Raw genomic sequence first — 23,852 nt, forward strand, 5'->3', positions numbered from 1 at the left:
TTTAATGTGATACATAGGCTCTAATTACTGAAATGAGATTTTTCTTACCTGGCCTGTGTGTGGGGAGTCTGATCATTTTAAAAAATAATCTTTTTTAATTGGTTAGCTGTCTTACGACAAAGGAAATGTTGATTAGATGAAATGGGTAGTCTTTGATATGTAAAATACAGAGTATTCTGAGAAGCTCATCTAAATTAACATTTTAAATATCTTTGAGAAAATGCTTTGTTGATTATTTATATCACCTTTTTCTTTAATTAGGTGTCTTTGCATTGCTGCAAGCTTATGCTTTCTTGCAGTATCTGAGAGACCGATTAACAAAACAAGAGTTCCAGACCCTTTTCTTTTTGGGTGTATCACTAGCTGCAGGTGCTGTGTTTCTTAGTGTCATCTATTTGACTTATACAGGTAGGTGTCATAACCTATAGATCTGCAAATCTTGTCTCTAGATTATTCAAAAAGGTAATTCTTCTGCAAATTTTGTGCATTTTTCATTTATCCTAGTAGGTCAAATACTGTGGTTGTATTCTTTACAAACAATATGAAAACAATAGTCAAAGGTGCTAAAGTCTAAATAGCACCACAAATTGTGATTTTTTTTTTAACTGTACCTTAATTTTGGTGCTTCAGGCTCTGATAAAGATACTTTCAAGCATCTTGATGGATGGAATAGACCCAAAGTTTCCAGTCTTACCTACTGCAAGCTTGCCCTTTCTTGGGTGCATTGCACTCTATCTGCCTTTTTCCAACTTCTCAACACTCAACCAAATCAGTCTCCATCTGCTCCTGGCATAGCTCAGAATCAAGAAGGATTAATTGATAAGAGTAAAGGCAAGAGTGTTTAAAATCATCTTTGAACTTTATCTAAATTTGGCATACTGGATTAAATAATTCAGACACCTTCCCCCTTTTTAAATTATCAAATGCTATCTTAATGTCTTAGCTTTATTTTACTAGTCAGCTAGAAATTTAAAGGAGAATGGGAAAACATACAGTTTGATCTTTTAACTTGTGTATCTCTGGAAATGTGATCTCCATGGATATTTGGTTTTGTATGATTACTAACCTTATTTTATCTGACTGCCAGCTGTATGAGATATGTTGTTACCTACAAAAGAAATGTGAAATTCTTTGATAATAGTCAGTAAACATAAACGATAAATAAGGCAGATTGATTTCCTCTAAATTTTTCCTTCAAGGTTACATTGCACCATGGAGTGGCAGGTTTTACTCATTATGGGACACTGGGTAAGTGCAAATCAGCTTTTTGCCTTCATTATTTTAAAATACCTTTTTTCCTCTGTTATATTTCTGTATTTCTGTCAGTACTTGGCGTTTCTGAAGCGTACCTAGCATGCACTATTAGTATGTGTTGACTCCCTCATAATTTATCTTTGTTTAAATTCCTGTTTAGAATACACCTTTAGTATGATACATGTAAGTCATACATTTCTTTTCTATATGGTCAACTCCTTATTTTGGTTTTGTTTGTCAGAATATTTAGAGTAACATTTGTGCCTTTTAGTGATTGATTTTTGTTTTTAACCATTATATTCAGGTTCCATCTTTTAGTAATATTTAATTTTTAACTCTTAGAGAGCCATATGCCATAGATAAGAAGAAAAATTTTAACTTTTTTCCTAATAATGTGTTATCCTTATTAGTTCCTTGATATTTTTAATCTATCAAGTATAATTGAGAATACTTTACACTTTTTTTTAAAGAGTGCTATTATAAAATGAATTAATAAAAATTTTGGTTTTAAGTTAGACAACTAGTTCAATAAAACCAGTCTCTAAAATGTTTTCCTAAGGATAAGAGTACAACCTGTTGATAATTTATCTGTTTTCTCTTTCCACTTTTCTGTCTTCTTCTTACTCCCTGTGTGGCCCAATAAATCTATTAATAAACAATTTATTGCCTAGACCTGCCCTTTGATGTGATACCAAAAGGGCTCATGCCTGGGTCTAATTAAAGGTGTAAGCATATTATTTATAAATGACTAAAGCTGACATTTAGACACATATTTCAAGAGATTGTGGATCACCCAAAAGTTTGAGGGAAAACCCTGGTTGTAGACAGTTAGTCTTATTAGGTCAAATTATAAGGTCAGATTTTTGTAAGTTATACTTATTTGACTATTTTGGGATCTCAGGGTATTTCAGGGGTAATTTGTTCTCTCCATTTCCCTCACCTACCTTTGCATCATTTTGTTAAGAAAGATATCGTGGCAATATGGTATCTTAATTTGGATAAGAGATTTCTGCTAGTACTAAGTCCAAAAGAGTGAAACTTGTTGATTCAAACGTAGGAAATGGTAAGCAAAACTGCAGGTACTTCTATTTGAGCAAAGATTTTTGTATTAAAAGTCAGAACCAACACTTTTATAACTGGTTTTAGATAAGTCTTATAATTTTAGGGGTGGCACATTGGTTTTTAGTTTTACCAATGCAGACTAGATTTATTTCCAGTTAGCAGGTTCCATTGGAACATACTTTCAAGCAAGAAGGGGTGAGGTATAGGAACGATGTTTACAGTCAAAGGAAATTTCTTCATCCAAAAGGAACTCCTTCCTATTTTAATTTTAAACAATATTAACTTTTTAAATACCAGGTATGCAAAAATACACATTCCAATTATTGCATCAGTGTCTGAACATCAACCTACGACTTGGGTGTCTTTCTTCTTTGATCTACATATTCTTGTGTGTACCTTCCCAGCAGGCCTATGGTTCTGCATTAAAAATATCAACGATGAAAGAGTATTTGGTAAGAGAGTTTTAATCACTACTTTGATTTGGAACAATTTGTTTATTTTCTTTATTGAGATTATCACTTTAAAGTTTTATTTCTCTTTGCTTGGGTCTATGCATATTCAAAATAAATTTCCTCTTATTTTGCATAAGTGTTTAGCCAAGAAAAATACAGTGAATTTGTGTTATATATGTATATGTATATATCTATATATATATAGATACACTCATTATATAGATATATATAGATATAGATACACTCATTAACTGTTTTAAATTAGAACTAGTATATAAATTTTTCATTCAATTGATGGCATTTTCTGAGAGATTAATATATAGACCATGGCTGAGGTTTGGAAATTATAACTTTGTTGACAGTATAGCCTTTATTTTCTGTATTAGACCTGATTACAGAGGAAGAAGTATGCAGGTGCATCCGTTGCCCAAATTTCAATGTAAAAAGAATCATCTTTAAGTAAACACCCTCTTCATTGATAGATTTGTGTATATTTCCAGCTAAAACGACAGTAATACAAATTATTTTAATGATATTCAAAATATAAGTAGGCAAAGTAAGCAGATACCAGAGACCTTTACAGGATTCAGTCATCACAAGAAGTGTATCTTGGCTGTTTTGCATGTGTTAAAATGTGAAACTAAAAAGGTTTTTAACATGCACAGGGTCACACAAGCAAACAACTTGTAGTACCAGGACTTGAACAAGTATGATGCATGAACCATGAGTGACACTCAAGTTACTATTCCAGAGTAAAGTCAGGAGAGAAAAATAGCACCTGTGTGAGTTATAACCAAGGATGGTATTCCTTCTTGCCCTGTTTATATAGATCAGTGGACTCTGGATAAGGCCATATTAATAACCTGTCATTAAGAAGGTTTTAGCTTAAACATTTTGCCCACCTCATTATGACTCAGAAATAAATCCCAGATATATACATACCCAAGAGAAGTGAGTGCATATGTCCAATAAAGAACATGCTTAAGAGTGTACATAGCAACTTTATCCATCATAATCCCTAATTGGAAACATTCCAAAGATTATCAGCATTAAGACAGATTAATAAATTTGGATGTATTTGTATAATGTAGTATAATCAAAGAATAGAATGAATAGAAGCATCTGATGGGTGGTTCAGTCAGTTGAGTGCCCAACTTGCTATAGGCTCAGGTCATGATCCCAAGGTCGTGGGATCCAGGCCACCATTGATTGGGCTTAGCGCTGGGTGTGGAGCCTGCTTAAGATTCTCCCTCCCTCCCTTCCTCCCCTCCCTCTCTCACCTTACACCTCCCCTCCTTTGCTCACACTCACTCTCAAAAACAAAAAAAAAAAAAGAATAGCATTGGTAAATTAAAAAAAAGAAAAAAAAGTACAGGAGAGAACATTTTTATATAATTTCTTTTTTAAGAAGTTCAAGACTAAAGAAAACTGAATTAATGTTTTGGAAGTCCAAATAGTAATTACTATATATACGTGTATACACACACACACACACACACACACACACACACACACGGAGTGGGGAGAGCATCTGTGAAGTGGGAAGAGGCACGAGGGTTCCTTCTGAAGGAGAGACACATTGTCCTTTAGTTTGGTATTGGCAATTACATAGATGTGTAAAAATTCATTGCGCTATATACACTTAATATTTTTTTAGTCAGAAAAAATTAGTTGCCAATGAGATAAGAATTCTTAGGTCTCTTTGGCAGTAACTTTACAAGTTCTTCCTTTGGCTAATAAATTGTATTCTTCTCATTTCATTCTTAACTCTTTTTTGAGAGGCCACAAATGAGAGGGGCAGAGAGAGAGAGAATCCCATGAAGGGCAGAGAGAGAGAGGGAGATGCAGGGAAGCAGGGCTCACCTGAAGCAGGGCTTGAGCTTATGAACTATGAGATCATGACAAGATCATGACCTGAGCCAAAGACAGATGCCTAACTGACTGAACCACCCAGGCTCCCCATCCCATTCCTACTTTACAGCAGGTTGTATACCAGATACTTGTATTGGCTTTTCACAGACTGTTTGCTTCTGTAAACTTACTGGGCCTAATAATATAATTAACCAAATATGTTTTCATCTGTCAGCAGTGGATTTCCTAATATGTGATACTATTGACAAATAATGAATTGTCATCTTTCCCATAATAATTAAATTTAAATCCTGATACATTTGCCTAAAACTGTTGATATGTAATGTTTAGTCAACTTGACTTACAATTTCTAAATATGACTATTAAAATGGTCAGTATGAATATGTGTAAAAACAATTAGCCTTTTGATGAGATGTTTGTCTCTTAACTTTGGTTTATTTTTAGCTTTGGTAGCATTAAATATTGAGTTGAGTTTCCTGGGAACATCTTCTGAAGTGTCATAAGAGAACTTGTCTTTGCAGTTGCTTTGTATGCAATCAGTGCTGTCTATTTTGCTGGAGTAATGGTGCGGCTGATGTTGACTTTGACTCCGGTCGTCTGTATGCTATCTGCAATCGCCTTCTCAAATGTTTTTGAGCACTATTTGGGGGATGACATGAAAAGGGAAAACCCACCTGTGGAAGACAGCAGTGATGAAGATGATAAAAGAAACCCAGGAAACTTGTATGATAAGGTAGGAATCTAAGTAAGGTCTTTAAACTTTTTATGTGTTTCATTTTTTTTCTACTGTGGTAAGAATTACACATATTAAAAACGATTTAGACAATCTCTGACATTTCTAGTGGGTCTCTACTGTTTGCCTCAAAATTTGGATCCTGTTTGGTCTTTTAGCTTAGAAGAAAATACAGTGCAGAGAAGAAATTCTCATTTCTTATTGTCAGGTTAAAACTCCTCCACTTTTGAGAGTAGAAACCTTGTGCTCTGCTTACATAAAATTTTGCATGAAACTTATGTGCACAAGTGCTTATCCTTTAAATCCATATTCAGTGTAAATTTTTAAAATATTTGATTGAATGAAAAGTAAAATGGAATAAAGCCTCTAGTTTGTTAGCAACAAGTGGCTGGCCAGTATGATGTAAGTCACTTTTAACCTGTCACATAACACGGCAGGAGAATATTTGATTCAGGAATAGTAAAGACTTGTAAAAATTAGAGCACTTGTTTTGGATGACTTTTTTTTTTTTTTCCCCCCAATCCCAAGTTACTTATTTTCACAAGAGGCGGGGAGAACCTTTCATGGAAAACTAAGCAACGCTTCCAGAGCATGCATGTCGTCCTGGCACAGGAGGCACGCTCATCGTCTCTGCATTGTTCCGGCTTTAGTATATGTGCTGCCGAAGCAAGCACTTGGATGACATATTAAGCCTTACTCTATGGATCTTAACTAGGTTTTTAAATACCAGTAATCAGTGAAACTTCATGGTATAAATATTAACTTTAAAATTCTTCTTTTCCTTATTATACGTCCAATATAATTCATACAGATTTGTGTTAATTCTTGCTTTTGTGGTGGTTGTTTTGCAGTTCAGTTGAGAACCTATGAGTCTGTTCTTTCGGTTTGGGGTAGGAGTTTTGGGTTGGTGTTTTCAAAAATGTAATCTTAACAAATCTGTTACTTTGGAGTTTTGGTAATTACAAGATTAATTCTGATAATGCCAATTTTTCCTTTACTAAAGTCCTATAGATCTGAATTATAGGCAACATTGTCATTTTCCGGATAAGAAATCCAGATTTTATAAGAACAGTTTGCCAGAATGAGGCCTTCTGGTTATCTCCTTTGTTTTTCTGTTTTGTTTTGTTTCATTTGTATGTAAGTAAAACATAAGGACACCTGGATTTGAAACCTTCTTCCTGGAGATACTGTACTCTGTAATCAGCTCCTGGAATGGGTAGCCTTCTCATTCACATTGAACTTTAGACTCTACCTTGATAATTTTTAGAAAACATTGTATCACCCACACAATAATACCTGATGGTTGTACATTTTCCTTGTGAAAGAATTAAATTGATTTAACATTTTCCCTGAGTGTTTTAGTGAAGCAAGACAAATGATGAACTCGTCTAACCAGTATTTCGTATCTTTTAGGCAGGTAAAGTAAGGAAACATGTAACTGAACAGGAAAAAACTGAAGAGGGATTAGGTCCTAATATAAAAAGCATTGTCACCATGTTGATGCTGATGCTGTTGATGATGTTTGCAGTCCACTGTACCTGGGTCACAAGCAATGCCTACTCCAGTCCAAGTGTGGTCCTTGCCTCTTACAATCATGATGGGTAAGAAAGTAACTTGGCTGCAAAAGGATTTTATACCTACCCTGTTTTTCTGTCTCAGAAGATAGAATAGTGTTTGTGAGGCTCTGCATTTGAATCTACCGTGTTTGTCTTTCATCCCCCACCCCGTACACACTCCCCCGCCAGCTTCTGCTTCACTTGGGTACTGGTTAGATGTACAGATATCAGGCCGCACCCAGAACCACTAAACCAGAATCTTCCCTTTTTTCAAGATAGCCAGGTGAGCTGTATGCATATTACAGTTTAAACAAGCACTATTGAGCTCTTCATGGATGTTTCCCCCTCCCTATCATGGAGGCTTTTAAAATATGAGATCATTTGATGATTTAGCACCTCAAGATTTTAAGTTACCCTCTTCACATTTAAGATCTTACTTGCAAGAATATTATGATTCTTTTCAGCACGAGGAACATCTTAGATGATTTTAGAGAAGCTTACTTTTGGCTAAGACAAAATACAGATGAACATGCCCGAGTGATGTCGTGGTGGGATTATGGCTATCAGATAGCTGGAATGGCCAATAGGACTACTTTGGTGGATAATAACACCTGGAATAACAGCCACATAGCACTGGTAAGAGTTTGATAAAAGATCAAAAATTACAAATCTTTATTACTTGGCAGTCAGCCTTTACTTGTGATTAAATAGAGAATGTGGGTAAAAGTATTCTTTCCTGATTTCTCAAAATATAGGAAACTCTTCATACATTTATTGAACAAAGTGAATTCGAGGTATTCCATCTATTTTGTTTTTAAGAATGATATTTATTTGGGGTGCCTGGCTGGCTCAGTCAGTAGAGCATGCCACTCTTGATCTCAGGGTCATGAGTTCAAGCCCCACATTGGGCATGGAGCCTACTTAATAATGAAAAAAAAAAAAGGTATTTACTTAAGCTTCATTCAGAATTGTAGGCTGATTTCTGGCATATTACATCATATATTTAGCTCACTGGAGAATTCGGCAAAATCTGAGACTTTAAAAGTACTGTTTAACTTGTATTTTCCATTTTTAAATTAAAATTATTTGCAAGGGTGTAAAGCCAAAGGTACTGCATTTATAGGCATGTAAATTATATCCCCTCAAATAAGTAATTTGCATAAATTAAGGTAATCCCCTCTCTGTTCTCTAAAGATTTTAAATAGATAACGGATGTTAACCAGATGAGTTCTATTTGTATTAGCATTGTAGCGAATCGTTGGACTAACAGTAGACTTAGAAGAATATATTTGTACCAGCTAGATTGCTGGTCATCCCTGGCCTTAAAGTTCTGAGAAATTGTATTTCTTTTAAGCTTGCCTGCTTTTATATTAAAATATTAATTTCATGAAATAATTATTAGAACATGTATTCAGATTTTGACATTTCTGCTATAATTGGTTCTATTAAGTGAGGTGCTTATAAATCTTGGTAAATTTGTTGAATTCATAGCAAATCATTTCTTTAAAAAAGAATTCCATGTAAATCAAACTCTTGAGGTACATTCCATTCAATGTACATTTTTATTTTTAGTGTATTGGTGGATCTAAGTATGTATATTCTCATTTTTTATTCTATAGGTAGGAAAAGCTATGTCTTCAAATGAAACAGCAGCCTACAAAATCATGAGGAGTCTGGATGTAGATTATGTTTTGGTTATTTTTGGAGGAGTTATTGGCTATTCGGGTGATGACATCAACAAGTTTCTCTGGATGGTTAGGATAGCTGAAGGGGAACATCCAAAAGACATCCGGGTAAGAAACTAGATCATTCCATATGTGTGAAAGACAGCTCCCAGTGTCCCGAGTAATTTCCTTATCATGTTAGTTGTATCATATTTGTTTATGTCATCTTCTGCCCCAAATTCGTCCCTCACTCTTACTTTACAATTTATTAAAGATACTATGAGCATTTTTCCAGGTTTAAAACTTTTGAAATTCACCCCTGGTACTACTTTTCTCCCCTACGAAACAGCCCTTTCTCAAGACTCTTGCTTTTTACTCCTTCCCAGCCTCCCACGTCTGCCCTATCTTTCCACTTTCATTGCTTCCATTCTGATACTAACCCTTATAATTGTAAACCTCAAATAGGACAGTGACCTTGAAATTGCTGTGCTTTACCTTAATCTTGTTTCCTCTTCCTATCTAACATGACATTGATCATGTCACTTTCCAACTTAAAAACCTTTGGTAGATTAAGGGCCTTGGAATCAGACATGAGTTGGAAGAAAACCCTGCACTGTCAGCTTGGTGCTATGGACAGCTTATTTTTGGCCAGTCAGCATTAGGTGCTTGAAGCACTACGTCTCATTCTTGGTTCTGGTGTTATGCTGATTAAGGTAGCCTGTGATTATCACTGGAGGGGAAGCCAGGAATAGTTAATTTGTGGTGCTCTTATGCAAATTTGTAGTAATGTGGATGAAGCTCAGCCTAGTGGCAGGTTTGAAATAATCTCTGGAATGAAGCAGTGGTATAAGATGCAAACTTCTTAGCTTGGAATGTAAACCCCTTACTGCTTCACTTTCCTTTGCTGGCCTCTTGTCCCTCTGCCAACTTTTTTCCATCTGTCAGTCTACTCTAGCCCATGAAATTTGCCTTGTGGTTTCTTTCTTTGACTTACAGTTGATATACTCTTCTCTTTCTTGGAATACTTTCCCTGCCACGTATGTGTCCACTTTCCAGAAATCCTTCTCTCGTGCATCTGTGTATTTATTTATCATCAGATCACATGCGGCTTGTTCTTTTAGTAGATTTTAAGATATATCTCCCTCTCAGTTGTGAGCTCATAGAAGATTGGCACCCAGCATTGTGGTTTACATGATAAAGGGACGAAAGATGAGAGTAAGGTTCACCAGTGACCCAGAATAAAAGAACCTTTTGGGAAAATGTATGTTATGTGTGTCATGTGATAGGGACAAAATAAAGCTCTCAACTTTCTGTTCAAATGTAAATGCTATGATGTTTTCCCTTAATTATCATTTTAAATCATTACTTCATTGTATTAATCTTAATTTTCCCAATACGTAATTGTCATCTGTGGATTTGTGTTTTAGCATTGTTAAAATTGTGACGTATGATAGATCTAGTTTCCATATTTCCATGCTTTTTAAATACAGTGGTTTTGAAATTTGAGAATACATTCACATCGTTCAAAAAATAAAATATAAAGAGATATACAATAAAAACTTAACCCTCCCCCAAGAAAAGCAAAAGTCCATGGTCCTCACTTAACTGTTTCCCTGTGATTCTTATTCAAGCAAGAAGTAGTAGTAGAGTACACACCTTGTTTTTGCTTTTTTCAGTTTGCAGTATATCTTGGAGACCTTACCTTATGAGGATACGGAGAGCCTTCTCCATTCTTTTATCGCAGATCTGCGGTGTGCTTTGTTGTGTGTGCACCATGGTTTATCTAACCTTTCCCTACTGAAGGACAGGTTATTTCCAGGTTTTTAGTCTTGCAAACAGTGGTATAATGACTTACACTTTCTGCATTCATTATTTTGCCTATATATCAGTATCTCTGTAGGATAAATTTCTAGACCAGGAATTTCTGTATCGCCAAATTGTGCTCTTAGAGGTTAATATATAAATTTGATGTAATCCCAATGTTCTAAACATTTATATAGTTCTAAACATTTCTCCTCCCCAACCAAAGAACTGATTTTAGAGTACTTATGGAAAAATAAAAAACATTTAGGAAAACTCTTGAAAAGCTATAATGAATGGGGTTAAAGATGGAGCAGTTGGAGATAGCTAGGCTACCTGGTATTAAACCATAGTGTTGGTACCATTCTTTTCAAATAATTGAGGTCTTATAACATGGTTTAAAATCTGTTCTCCCTCACTTGAACAAAGACTTGTTCTTTTCCTGTGTTTTCTTATGTACTCTTATTTTTTATAAATGATTTCTAGACTTGGTTAAAATAAAAAACACTATATCATGCTTTTGCAGCTTTCTTTTAGGGGTCATGTTAAATTTATAAATTAATCTTCTAATACCATATTTTTTGAGATGTAACTAACTATGGCTTTTTGAAGATATTTCAAAAGCTGCCTCTGTAAGGGGGAAAAGGAGAGAAACTGGTACCTTTGAATGTGTTGTATTGAACTGACAGAAATTTAATTTCTTTCCTATAGGAAAGTGACTATTTCACCCCACAAGGAGAATTCCGTGTAGACAAAGCAGGATCACCCACGTTGTTGAATTGTCTTATGTATAAAATGTCATACTACAGATTTGGAGAAATGCAGGTTGGTTATATCGATTCTTATATAATCTTATTAAAAGAAATAGTTTTAAGCAGTCTTGTTTGCCTCTAGGAAATAGGATAATGAATGTTGTGCTGTGAAGAAAAATATGCTTATCTAGAGATTCCATATCCCCACTCCTTAAATTTAGATTTCTGAACTATGAAAAGTTAGGGGGAGAATTTTTTAGAACAAAGATTTCTTCCCAAAATATTAACCCTAGGCTCAGATACCACATTTGCTTGCCATGTCCCCTTTTGACCTTATGCCTTTGGAAGACATTGTTCTGCAGAAGAGAGGTCTTCTAGGTAGGAAGCAGAGTGATCTTGAGTAGGATACTTTGCTGCTGGTGGGGAAAAGCCTGAAAGTAAAGAGTTTAGTTAACATAGTCACTTCAGATACTCCATCCCCGTTCTATTATCACAGCTAGTTAGGACTATCTGTGTGAGAGTTTCTTAGAATATTAGAATGATATGGGTCCAAAAGCTTAACAGTCCATAAAATGAGTGAAATGTGCAGAGATGTTGTGGCAAAAAGAAAACACTGGACCACCTGCCATAATGCCTGGGCTTTAGATCTGGCTCTGTTGGGTTGTATGACTCTTGGGCAAGCCACATTCCCTGGACTGATTTTCCTCCTTGTCTGTATATAATGGGGGTTAGGCCAGTGACTTGATTTCTGAGGTTCTACAATACCAAGTTATGTCTTCATATTAGGATTTCAGTGAATACTGCCTGATTTCATATTGCTTTCTGATTAAGTTGATACTAGAAGGCAGAGGGAAAATTGCTTGTTGAACTTTATGCAAATACCAGGAGTCAAGATAATGTTTCATCATTATTCATTTAGAATTACTCTATAGGTGGCTTTTTGTTTTTCCATTGTTGTGTTGTTTTGTTTCTTGGACTATAGTTGGCAACACACTGTTACATTAGTTTCAGGTGTACAATATAGTGATTCCATAGGTTTAGACCTCATATTTACAAGTGTAGCCACCATCTGCCACCATATGGCACCGTCACACAGCACCACTGCTGATACTCTCCGTGTTCTGTAGGTGGCTTTGAAAAAGTAGACAGCAATTTTACTACAGATTGAGGGGTTTGTTTGTGCTTTGATTTTTTTTTTTTTTTGAAGGCAACTGCTTAGTCTCTACACTCATACAAGAACGAACCACATAAATCCTAACTAGTTACTTCAGAAAATGGGTCAAAGATGAGTTTCTCTGGTCATTAATGATAGTATTAAAGGACTTTTTTTTTGGTCCTGTAAATTATTAACAATTTTAAGCCATGCTTCTAGCATGCATTCGTTTTGATGCCTTCCCTAGTCAAGGATAATAAATGCTTAAGATATGAGTATAACTTTTCTGTTGTATAGCTATGCAAGAGCAAGCTATTCCCTTATTAGAGTTTATTTTGTTTAAAAGTTGGATTTGCTTATGCTCTTTGTGAACATAAACCTAGTCTGAGAATTTCTTAAAATCTTCTCCCCTCTACCCTAGTTTTTCCTCTAGAAAAGTGGTTTGGCTTTTCTAACTTCCTTTATAGTTCCTACTTTCTGGATGTAGTATCGCTGCTTAGTTGTGCATTTATTTAACAAATAACATTGGAGAGATAAAGCCACACTCTGAATAAGATTAAGTCTTCATGCAGCTTACATTCTGGTGGAGGATACAGGTAACTTTAAAAATAAATAAAAAACTTCAGCAGTGAATGCTATTAGAGTAAAAGATAAAGAAATAATGGAGGAGACTTCTCAACCACCAATTTCAAGAAAATATTTCCCTGAATAGGTGGTGTTTGGGCTGAGCCCAAAGGATAGAGAAGAGTCAGCCTAGCAGAAGAACTGAATGAAGAACTTTCAGGCTGAGAGAATCGATCAGTGCAAGCCCCTGAAACAGAAAAGAAGTCCCTCTGTGTGTTTCTCTATAAACCTATAAAAAAGGCTTTGATGGATCTCATTTGGCTGTTTCGGTTTTTTTAATGCCTGTAGGCTGCTTATCTACTCTAAGGGTTCAGTGCAGTTCTAATTCTGCTGTGTTTAATTTCTCTCTTCCTGATTTCTTCCTCTCTAGTTAGCAACATATGAGAAATGTGACAAGAGATTACTCTGATTCTGTTTTCCTAGTTTAAAGGGAGAGAGTTTCACTCTGATTATAACATTTACTATCCGAATGTTTTCCAGTACGGCTAATATCCCATACTAATGTTACTTTTGCAGCTGGATTTTCGTACACCCCCAGGTTTTGATCGAACACGTAATGCTGAGATTGGAAACAAGGACATTAAATTCAAACATTTGGAGGAAGCATTTACATCAGAACACTGGCTTGTGAGGATATATAAAGTGAAAGCACCTGATAATAGGGAGACACTAGACCACAAACCTCGAGTCACCAACATTTTCCCAAAACAGAAGTATTTGTCAAAGAAGGTGGGTGCCAAGGGAAGTCATTTACTGGAAAACAGTTACTAAAAATTCCTGGTAAATTTTAATTTGCTAGATATCTGTGGACTATGGCTTATCTACAAAGTAAGTATCAAGCTAGCCTACTAAGGCCATTCCTTTCAAGCTGAGTACTTGAGATATCGCAAACAGCAGCCTTTTTAGGATAGCATAGTGGTTATTAGTAAACAAAGCTGAGTGTTCCAGACGCATTCTTGCTTTTAGTTTGGGTGATTCCAATTAGTAAGACTTACTCGAAAATAAGATAAGTCTGTGGCCATCACTTTCTAAACTTTTATGAAAGTAAAAATGCCAAATACCCAAGTAATACAGTTGTGATTGGTTTATTTTCTGGTTAAAGCTAATTTATATTGCGTTTTCATGTTCCATTTTTAGTATGTTGTTGTTCATTGACTAAAAAATAAGTTTGAATTGGTCCAGTGCTGAATTTTTTCAGAAATCATTTCTCTTAAGGTAATTATTTTTAAATGTAATTATCATGACAAAGCTTGTAGGCAGGAATTATGATGATGAGGCTGTTATAGTCCCTTTGTAAGCAATATTTAGAGATATGAAGTATTTTATTGAAGGTCATTATTGCTCACTTAAGCCAAATAGATCTAATCTTTGCTATAAAAGGCACTAAAAATGAGTATTTACATAGGTTGCTCTCTATGGGAGATGGGAAATAATGAGCAGTCAAGTAAAATATTAAGGATGTATTTTAAGGAGCTACACTTACAATAGTAATTATTAGACCCATTTCAGTCATAAGTCTTGAAAGATGCTTAGGTTTACATTGTTCAGAAGGTTTTTTTTTTTAAATCATTAATGCAGTTGTCTTTCCCTTTGCGTTACTTAAAATAGACTTAAAGTATATTCAAAGTACAGATTATTTCAGTGTCTGCTATAAAAGTGCTAAAAATTAGCTGTATGATATATAAATAGAAGCTTTTTAAATCAGTACTTTCTGTCAGATATAGATTACTGTATCTAGAGTGATATATCTAAATATGTTACTGGGAGCTGACATGCATTGTGTTAGTCATATCCAAGTCACTTCGCTGACTTTTTGTACATCAAGTGACAAATCAAATGATCTGGTTTTTTATAGTCGTGGTAGGAGAAACTGGTGAGTCACATCAGTGCAGAAGTCAAAGCGAATGCTGCTAGTCTCCAGGCAGTTACTCCTGAGACCTCTGAGCCCAGTTAAGGTCTGCCCTTTCTGAGAGCCAAAGCCATTGAAATAGCTGTCTAACTGATGACAGTGAATTTCCTTATTCTGACCTTCCTTGTCTTCCCGTCATTTCCTCTAAATCAGCAGATGAATGGATCAATAAAAATTAGTCTGTCTTTTGTGCCCAAAACATACATTCTAGTAGCCAACAACGTGGATTTTGAATTTTGGGTTTCCGTGGCTTTCCGTTCTGTTTTATACTAGCACCAGAGGAATATTTGCATTATTCCTCCATCCCAGTGTTTACTTCCGGGGCCGTGCGGTATAAGTGTAGTAGTCACTTGAAAACTTTTCCTGCCACTACTAAACTCACATGGCCGAGACCCTCGGATTGTATTCCAGGGCCAGAGAAGACTCCGGGGCACGGCTCACTGAGGGTCTAGGTACATACTCACATAGACTGCAGTGTTTTATAAGATCTTACAGAAAGGGTTCATGTTAGATACTTTGTAGGTAATAATGATAAGGAAACTAATTCCTTGACCTGGTTTCAAGTTTTTAAAATTATGCTCTCTGAATTTTGTTTTTACATTTTGCCTTTATAATAATAAGATAAATTCTGGACAATTTAGCAGTAGCTAATTTTTGTAACCTTAAGGACTGCATTTTACCTGGTATTCTTGTGCCTGTTAGAAAAAATTTTGAATTATTCTAAACTGACATCATAAATACATCGTAAGTTACACAATATGACATTTACTCCAAGATTCTGAAACCACCTCTAAAAGTTGTATTTAAATGTGAAAATTGGGGGTGCCTGTGGAGCTCAGTTGGGTAAGTGTCTGGCTTCAGCTCAGGTCATGATCTCAAAGTTCCTGAGTTGAAGCCCCACATGGGCCTCCACGCTGACATTATGGAGCCTGCTTCGGATCCCTCTCCCTCTGTCTCCACTGCCCCTGCACATGTGCATGTGTGGTCTTGCTCTCAAAAATAAATAAGAAAATTGAATTGAGTGGTCAGTCTCTTAAGTCTCCAGCCTCTTCTAACCCAGTGCTTTAAAGTACTTGTTTGCAAAAATTATGAGCTTTTTTTCATTATCAGTGGATAGGTCAGAGTGGCAAACCCATGTGTGTTTATGATTTATCTTCTAAATTTTTTGAGTAAGTTCTACCACCACATTTAGTGATTTGTTTCTTACACCAGAAAATATCTGTTGAAAGTATTTTAATGGGATCCTGAAGTGTTTACAAAAATACTATTTTTTAAAGATCTAGAAACTCCCCCCTTGGTGTTTCGTTTTTGTTTTTCTTTTCTTTTTTTAATGTTTTATTTATTCTGAGAGAGAGACAGCATGAGCAGAGGAGGGTCAAAGAGAGAGGGAGATACAGAATCCAAAGCAGGCTCCAGGCTCTGAGCTGGCTGTCAGCACAGAGCCCGATGTGGGGCTCGAACCCACGAACAGTGAGATCATACCTGAGCCAAAGTCAGACGCTTAACTGACTGAGCCACCCAGGCACGCCTGTTTTTCATTCTTTAAGTTCTTATTTTTCTGCCTAAATTGGAGGATGTGCCAAGTAATTTTATTTCTCTTTCATCTTTGTAGATAGGTACAATTATCCTCATTTTACACATAACAAAACTAAGTCAATTTGATTTCTGATACACAACTAATTCTTGGAGGCTCAACCAGGAGTAGCATTAACACTTCCTCATTCCTTAGTCTAGTGTTAAATATTCTATCATGCCTGAAAATGTGAGTAATTATTACAGCTAAGCATTTAGTGTTTGAGAGGGGAGGTAGGGGCTCATTTACATGATGGTGAGAAATGTATGCTGTGCATTTGAGGAATACGGTGGGAGTGCTTTCATCTTAAAGCTAGGAACTAGTCCACTTTACCTTGGGTCTCTCTGCATACTTCGTACAGAACTGTTATTGGTGCTCATTGATGGCCCACGGAGGCCAGCCATAAGAAGAACTCCTGGGGGCTTATTAAGACCATCTTTATCACAAGGCTGGAAAACATAGGTGTATGTAGTATGCTGTGAGCAACCTGCACTAATGCCACGTGTTCTGTTTTCTTTTTTAGACTACGAAAAGGAAGCGTGGCTACATTAAAAATAAACTAGTTTTTAAGAAAGGCAAGAAGATATCCAAGAAGACTGTTTAAATGCACTGTTCGGGTTCCTAACTTGAAGCAGTTGTCCTTGTGAGAACCGGTCTTTGCCTTTAGCTCATGTCATGTTTCACAATAGAGGGTACAGAACCATCACTGGTCCAGAATAATGTACAGAATTTTCTGGCAATGCCTGATTTAAAAAATAAAATTGGCTTATCGAGAACAGCTATTTTCTATTTGTGATGTGAAGCAAGACAGAGCACTGCTGTAAATGTCTAACAGCAGGTTTTTTTTATTGGTACATATTATCCTTCAAATCTGAGAATTTGGACTAATTGCACCAAAGAACCCTCTAATTTGGTCCCTGGCACATGCATACTTGTCAATGTTTTTATTTTTTACAAGACCTACATTTTATTTGAATTACCCAAATAGCAATATGTAAAATACAAATGACAAAATGTGATGTGTTTTTCTTGAACCAGTAAACTAGTACAGGTCTGAGAAAGAGGTATTAGAAAAGTAATTATACTTCCTTGAACTATATTTATTTTCATGTTTCTCCAGTGCAAAGAATGTTTCATCAAATGTACATTTTCTGTTGCTTACTATTTGCTCTGAGAAGCTGCTGTTTCAAAGAGGGACCTCTGAGTAACTAACTGATGCAAATAGTTTTTTACGTTGACACATTATTGCTGCTTTTGGCAGTTGTTTTCACCAGGTACTTACAGAGCAGATCTCATGCATTGTTCATTCAAGGGCTAGATTTCTATCCTTCAGAAATGTGGCAGCCGCACAAGAGGCTTCTTACCAGGACGGGGTTGGTGTCACTGAGATGAGCACTATGTTTACATGCAGAAGATTGAGGGAGAAAACCCTTAAAGAGGACAGGTATGGACAGGTATCCAAAGTTCCTTTTCTGTGACTCTTCAAAATGACAAAGGATTTGTAAACTTTGCCTGGATTTCTCTCATTTTCTAATAGTTTCGTCTGTCACCATGATTTTATCCTGCTCCGTATATTTTTTCTTTTAATTCTGAAGCATTTGATGAAACACTCTTTAATGCTGTATGCATTTTTCTTACTTTTGTTAAAAATGTGACAATTGTCAAAAAATGCACTAAAGTATAAATGGAGATTGAACATGTTCATTTTCCAGCTTATAGGCAACTTTATATAGACTTGAAAATTTTCTCCAGTTTAGTAAAAGTGAAAGAGAAAGAGTTTTTCCTGCCACAGGATATAACTTTTTTTTATATAAACAAGCATAACTTACCACTGCTTTTGGTGGAAAAGTGCAGAATAGTATGTACCTTTTATGAAGAAAAGTGTAATTTACAATATTCAGTGAGAAAGTTACTGCTGATTTTCTTTTCCAAAGTGTAGAATATACTTTGATTTATAGAATTCATTTTTGACCCAGATGATGGTTCTTTTACAGACCAATAAAATGGCTGAACATTTTCACAAATAAAGTGTAACTAAATCTGGATTTCTGATACCTTGTCATTTGGGGGATTTTATCTTACTTTGTTGCTTTAAAATTCAATGCAGAGAAGTTGTTGAGTGTAGGGGAAATAAAGTTAATTCAAATTTTGTGTTAAGTGTTGTCTTTTACAAAAATTTTATTTTTGAGGGGTGCCTGAGTAGCTCAATCCGTTAAGTGTCCGGCTTCAACTCAGGTCATGTTCTCATGGTTCGTGGGTTCGAGCCCACATCAGGCTCTGTGCTGACAGCCAGCTCAGAATCTGGAGCCAGCTTTGGATTCTGTGTCTCCCTCTCTCTGACCCTCCCCTGCTCATCTTCTGTCTCAAAAATAAATAAATTATAAAAAATAAAAGAAAGAAACTAAACTTAAAAAAATTTATTTTTGAAAGGAGTTACAGAGTAACAAACATGTAATTCCTTCCTTGTTCACTTTCACAAAGCTTTTAGAGAACATGTGTACAGTAGTCCCCCTCGTTTGTGGCTTTGCTTCCCTCAGTTTGTTTCCCGCGGTCAGCTGTGCTCTGGAGGCAGGCAGTCCTCCTCATGCTGCGTCTTCAGAAGGTCACTAGTGGCCTAACCCCCTCACAATACCTGCGTCATTCACCTCACTTCATCTCTTCACGTAGGAATTCTCTCCCATCATCGCAAGATCGGGGAGTATGGTACAGTGAGATGTTTTGAGAGGGAGAGAGAGACCACGTTCACGTAAAGTTTTATTATAGAACTTAAAGTTTTGTTGATAATCGCTGTGCCTAATTTATAAGTGAAACTTTATTATAGATATGGACGTGTAGGAGAAAACCATATACTGGGGATCTTGGAACGGATCCCCCACAGATTGTGGAGGGAGATGTAGAAAAAACATGCTAGATTAGTTCAAGCTAGATCTACTATTTGATTTTTCCTTCCTTCTGTTCCAGAATTCAAATCTGATTTTGACTTTTTCTGAGGGAAGGGGGGGAAGATATGTAACCAAGTAAGAACCTTATCTCCATTTAAACAAGGATAGGTCTTATTTAAACAGTCTGCATCGTAGAATCTTCTCAGTAAGAGCAAGAATGATGATCTCCCACCTTTCTCAGTTTTAGGGAACATCATTTTGGCTCAGTGGTTCAATAAAACATACTGTGACCCCATTTGTGGTTTTATTATAGCATGAAATTGAAATTACAACAGTTTAAATACATTGGAATATTCGATAATTGGCTCACGTTGTGAATTCTGAATTCACGTGTGATCACTAACACCAGATATCACAGAAGGAGGTATTAAAGACCTCAGCCTTGAAGTTTTAGGCTATAAAACAGTTTGTGTTTTTGTTCCACATTTTAGAATTGAACAAAGGTGAGTGCTTTCGGGTACAAGTAATGCAGTGGGGCAGCAAATCCAAAGATAAAACTTGAGTTTTCAAACTTAACATTATTGCCTACTCCAGTTTGCATTTGTAGTTTTACTTCATTTGAGTCCCTAAGCCATGAGCCAAAGGCCAGAACCAGAAAGTATAAAAGCATCTTCCAGAGTGTTCCTGCTTTCCTATCTGAAGGGGTCTTAAGATGAAATTTGGAGTTACCGCACCTTTTTTTAAAGTCTTATTTGTGGCAAAAAAAAAATATTTAACATAAAATTTACCATCTTCACATCTGTACATTTTTAAATGTACTCTGAGTACATTGTGCAGCCAGTCTCCGGAATGGGCTTCCTCTTGCTGGAACTGCTGCTGCTTGATGTGGGCTTTGTCAGACATCTGCCATGCGGCCCGTAACCCTCACTTTAAGGTAGGTGGAGAAGTGGGTAAATGGAGAGCTCAACAAGAAGCCTGCAATTGAGATGGTAGGAAATTGAGACAGAGCAAATCAAATTTTCTTTTAAAGTAAATTCGCTATTGTGAAACGTAATCGAGAAGAATACAAAACTGTACACCTTAGTGAATTCCCACAAAATAATCAAATGTAACCACAACCCAGCTCAAGAGAACAGAGTGCCAGGGCTCTGAGCAGAGGTTTCCTCTCGTCCTTACTCAGCCACCGGCCTGTCCCACTTAACCCTCCAAAAGGCAAACCCTCTCCTAGCTTTCACAGTAATTACTGATTTCTGGTTCTAATACTTAAGTATTTCTCAAATTGCACCTACATTTTGAATACTGTAAATGGAATCGAAGTATTTTTTTAATTCTTTTCCTCAGTTTTTATGAAATTTGTCCAGAATGTTGCATGCATGCAACTGCATTACTTTCATTGATAAATAGTATTGTATGTGTGTGTTTCAGTTTATCTTCACCCCACCTCACACACATCCTATTGGTGGGTACTTACATTGTTTCCAATTTCAGATTACAAATAATGCTACTGTGGTAGGAACCCCTCCCTAAGGAGAAAGAAAAAAAAATGAAGAAGAGAGGAGAGAAGACTTCAAGGTCACCTAGATATGGGTCCAGCTGCCTACATCCCCCATGTTCTTGTAAACTGAAACAACTTAATCAGACTGCATGTTTATGTGTGTTACCATATATGGGAGACAAGGAAATAGAAAATGTATTAAAAAACCCATGCCATATGATGTGGGCCCCTCAGTTCTTTTGGGTACGAACCCAACTGAGCGGTGCCAGCACGAATAAAGTTGCTTCCTGGAAAGAAAAGCCTCGGTGTCACGACTCTCGACTCTCACTCTCGGAGCGAGAATCCTGCAACATTGCCTGGGGGCTCGCCTGGGGGCTCGCCCGGGACTCGAGTCGGTGCATTGCCACCTCCCTTGCCACCAGGGTACTAGCCTCGGAGCACCGGGAGAAGTGACCTCACCTGGTGCCAGCGGACCTCTGGATCCGTAGGGGACCGGCCTATCCCGGCGGGCCGGGGCGAGGGCCCTGTGTGCGCTAACGGAACCCGAGGCCCAGGAACCAGGTTAAGGAGCGCCGCCCATCTGACTGATAAGAACCCGGGTTCGTTTTGGGGGACCTGCCCCTAAGAGGCAGAAGGGGAGCCTGATCACCTCCCAGAGTTGCACTAGTAAGTCCACAAGGGAAGAGGAACAAAGCTGCAACTCTAAGGCGCTTGATGTAGGGCGATGGGCTGGAGTCGTTGTGTGAGTGTGTGTGACTGAGACGGACAACGGGAAGGTTCCGACCTGACCAAGGGCCGAAGCGAGTGTTGAGTCCCGATCCGCGGTTCCGTGGCAACCTCATAAAGCTTAAGGCGGCGTCAGACTTCCTCGGGAGTCTGATCCGGGTCAGGGATTGAAACTGAACCTGCCAATGCTAAGAGGAGCCTGAAATATCTCCGAGAGGAGAGCGGCCAGAAACGGACAAAGCGGGTGTGCGTCCTTTTCAAACTGGTCCCCCTCCTTCCCTTCTCATGCGTGAAAGTCGTCTGTTAGGGGGAGGAAATGGGTGGAAAGCAGAGAAAACCGACTCCCCTAGAGTGTATGTTGAGGAATTTCAAAAAGGGATATTCAGGAAATTATGGTGTAAAATTAACTCCTGAAAAGCTCCGGACATTCTGTGAAATTGACTGGCCATCATTAGGGGTGAGCTGGCCCTCTAAGGGCTCACTTGATAAGGAACTAGTTGGCCGAGTGTTCAGAGTCATTGCAGGGGACCCAGGCCACCCTGACCAATTTCCTTATATTGACTGTTGGCAAGACCTGGTCCTGTCCCGGCCTCCTTGGCTAAAAGTCTGTATTGAAGAAAGCTGTAAAGTAATCCTTGCTCGCCTCACAGCTTCCTCCAAATACTGGCCAGAGGTTAAAAAGCCCATACTGTCAGGAGAACCTGAGAAACCCTGCCACCATATTTCCCACTGTACCCCTCCCTGCCGCCTGTGCCTCCAGCAGCCCTAACTGCAGAAGCCTCATCGGAGTCTGCCCCCGGCCCCAAAGCCTTACCACCGCTCGCACCACCGACCTCCCCAAGTGTGACTGACTCACCCGAACCAACAGTCTTAACCCCCCATACACCTCCTGAACGGCGGCGACCAGAGAATCAGGCCAATAAAGGCAGCCCTTCCCTACAGCCGCACCGAGGAGCTCAACAGACGCCGCTGAGGGAAATTAGGGGTCCTCTCTATTATGATCAGGAAGGCCAGATCCAAGGAGGCCAGCGTATTTACATGTCCCAGCCCTTTCCCACGACGGATCTCCTGAATTGGAAGCACCATACCCCCTCCTATACGGAGAAGCCCCAAGCTATGACTGACTTAATGCAGTCCATAATTCAAACCCACAAACCCACCTGGACAGACTGCCGCCAACTTCTTTTAACTTTCTTCAATACAGAGGAGCGTTGCCGAATTATTCAGGCAGCTACAAAATGGTTAGAGGAAAATGTTCCAGCTGGGACACTAGACCCCCAAGCCTATGCACGGGCTCACTTCCCCGGGGAGGACCCCCAGTGGGACCCAAGTGACTTCAGTATAGATGGAGGGCTTACAAGGATTGAGCAATATCAAGAAGCTCTTCTAAATGGTGTAAAGAACGGGGGGGAGAAGGCCATAAATATGAGTAAAACATCAGAAGTGCTCCAAGGGCCGGAGGAGAGCCCTAGCCAATTCTATGAGAGATTATGTGAGGCATTCCGTCTCTATACTCCCTTTGATCCAGAAGCGCCCGCCAACCAGAGGATGATTAATGCGGCTTTCGTAGGCCAGGCCCAGGGAGATATTCGGCGCAAGCTGCAAACACTAGAAGGTTTCACTGGCATGAATATCAGTCAGTTGCTAGAAGTAGCAACCCAGGTGTTCGTTAACCGTGACCAGGCAGCACGGAAGGAAGAACGCAGAAAGATGCAAAAACAGGCAGATTTATTAGCTGCCGCTTTGGCGGAGCAGTCAAGACACCCCCAGAAGAAAGCCCTGCAGGGAAAGGGTCAAATCCAGAAAGGGGAGCAGCGGGGAGGGAGGTCTCGCCCTAGATGGAAACTAGGCAGGAATCAGTGTGCTTTGTGCCGTCAGGAGGGCCACTGGAAAGGTGAGTGCCCCCAGCGACCAGATGATTCTCAGCAAGGTCCTAAGCAGAAAAAAAAGGGGGGCCATGTGGTCCAGGGCCGGTGCCAACTGGCCCCGCAGCCTCATGGGGCCCCCAAGAATGATTTTGTGGGGCTAGCCGCCATGGAGGACTATGAGGAGGACTAGGACGGGCCGGGCTCTATTTTGCTAGGCCCCCGGGTGCCCATGGTCAGAATGAAGGTGGGGAGCCGACCCATTGACTTTATGATAGATACTGGAGCACAACACTCAGCAGTGACCCAACCCGTGGGCCCCCTCTCACAGAGACAAGCCACCATTGTGGGGGCCACAGGCGATCAGATACGTCGTCCCTTCCTGTTACCTCGACGATGCAGTTTAGGTGGCCACGAAGTCATCCATGAATTTCTGTACCAACCTGACTGCCCCGTGGCTCTAATGGGCCGTGACCTACT

General features: G+C 38.3%; 1 protein-coding gene, 1 long non-coding RNA gene and 1 other non-coding gene across 3 annotated transcripts in view; 2 read left to right on the forward strand and 1 right to left on the reverse strand.

Moving 5' to 3' along the window:
* Window positions 1-18,561, forward strand: part of STT3B (STT3 oligosaccharyltransferase complex catalytic subunit B) — a 103,816-nt gene extending 85,255 nt beyond the window's left edge. Inside the window, exons 7-16 of the mRNA XM_039249826.1 lie at window positions 262-408; window positions 1,200-1,248; window positions 2,614-2,768; window positions 5,162-5,373; window positions 6,787-6,974; window positions 7,394-7,565; window positions 8,549-8,722; window positions 11,105-11,218; window positions 13,439-13,651; window positions 16,928-18,561. Of these exons, the coding sequence (XP_039105757.1) occupies window positions 262-408; window positions 1,200-1,248; window positions 2,614-2,768; window positions 5,162-5,373; window positions 6,787-6,974; window positions 7,394-7,565; window positions 8,549-8,722; window positions 11,105-11,218; window positions 13,439-13,651; window positions 16,928-17,008 (1,505 nt within the window). The 3' untranslated portion in view covers window positions 17,009-18,561. The remainder of the gene's footprint in view (window positions 1-261; window positions 409-1,199; window positions 1,249-2,613; window positions 2,769-5,161; window positions 5,374-6,786; window positions 6,975-7,393; window positions 7,566-8,548; window positions 8,723-11,104; window positions 11,219-13,438; window positions 13,652-16,927) is intronic.
* LOC120243633 lies at window positions 5,941-6,047 on the reverse strand. Its single transcript, XR_005531364.1, has one exon. It is a non-coding gene; the product is annotated as a U6 spliceosomal RNA (small nuclear RNA).
* On the forward strand, window positions 12,533-13,173 carry LOC120243606. The gene is made up of 2 exons (XR_005531351.1): window positions 12,533-12,894; window positions 13,011-13,173. It is a non-coding gene; the product is annotated as an uncharacterized LOC120243606 (long non-coding RNA).
* Window positions 18,562-23,852: the final 5,291 nt, after the last annotated feature.

The sequence above is a fragment of the Hyaena hyaena genome, unplaced genomic scaffold (genome assembly GCF_003009895.1).
Source record: "Hyaena hyaena isolate Hyena2069 unplaced genomic scaffold, ASM300989v1 scaffold_350, whole genome shotgun sequence".
In the NCBI taxonomy this organism is placed as follows: domain Eukaryota; kingdom Metazoa; phylum Chordata; class Mammalia; order Carnivora; family Hyaenidae; genus Hyaena; species Hyaena hyaena.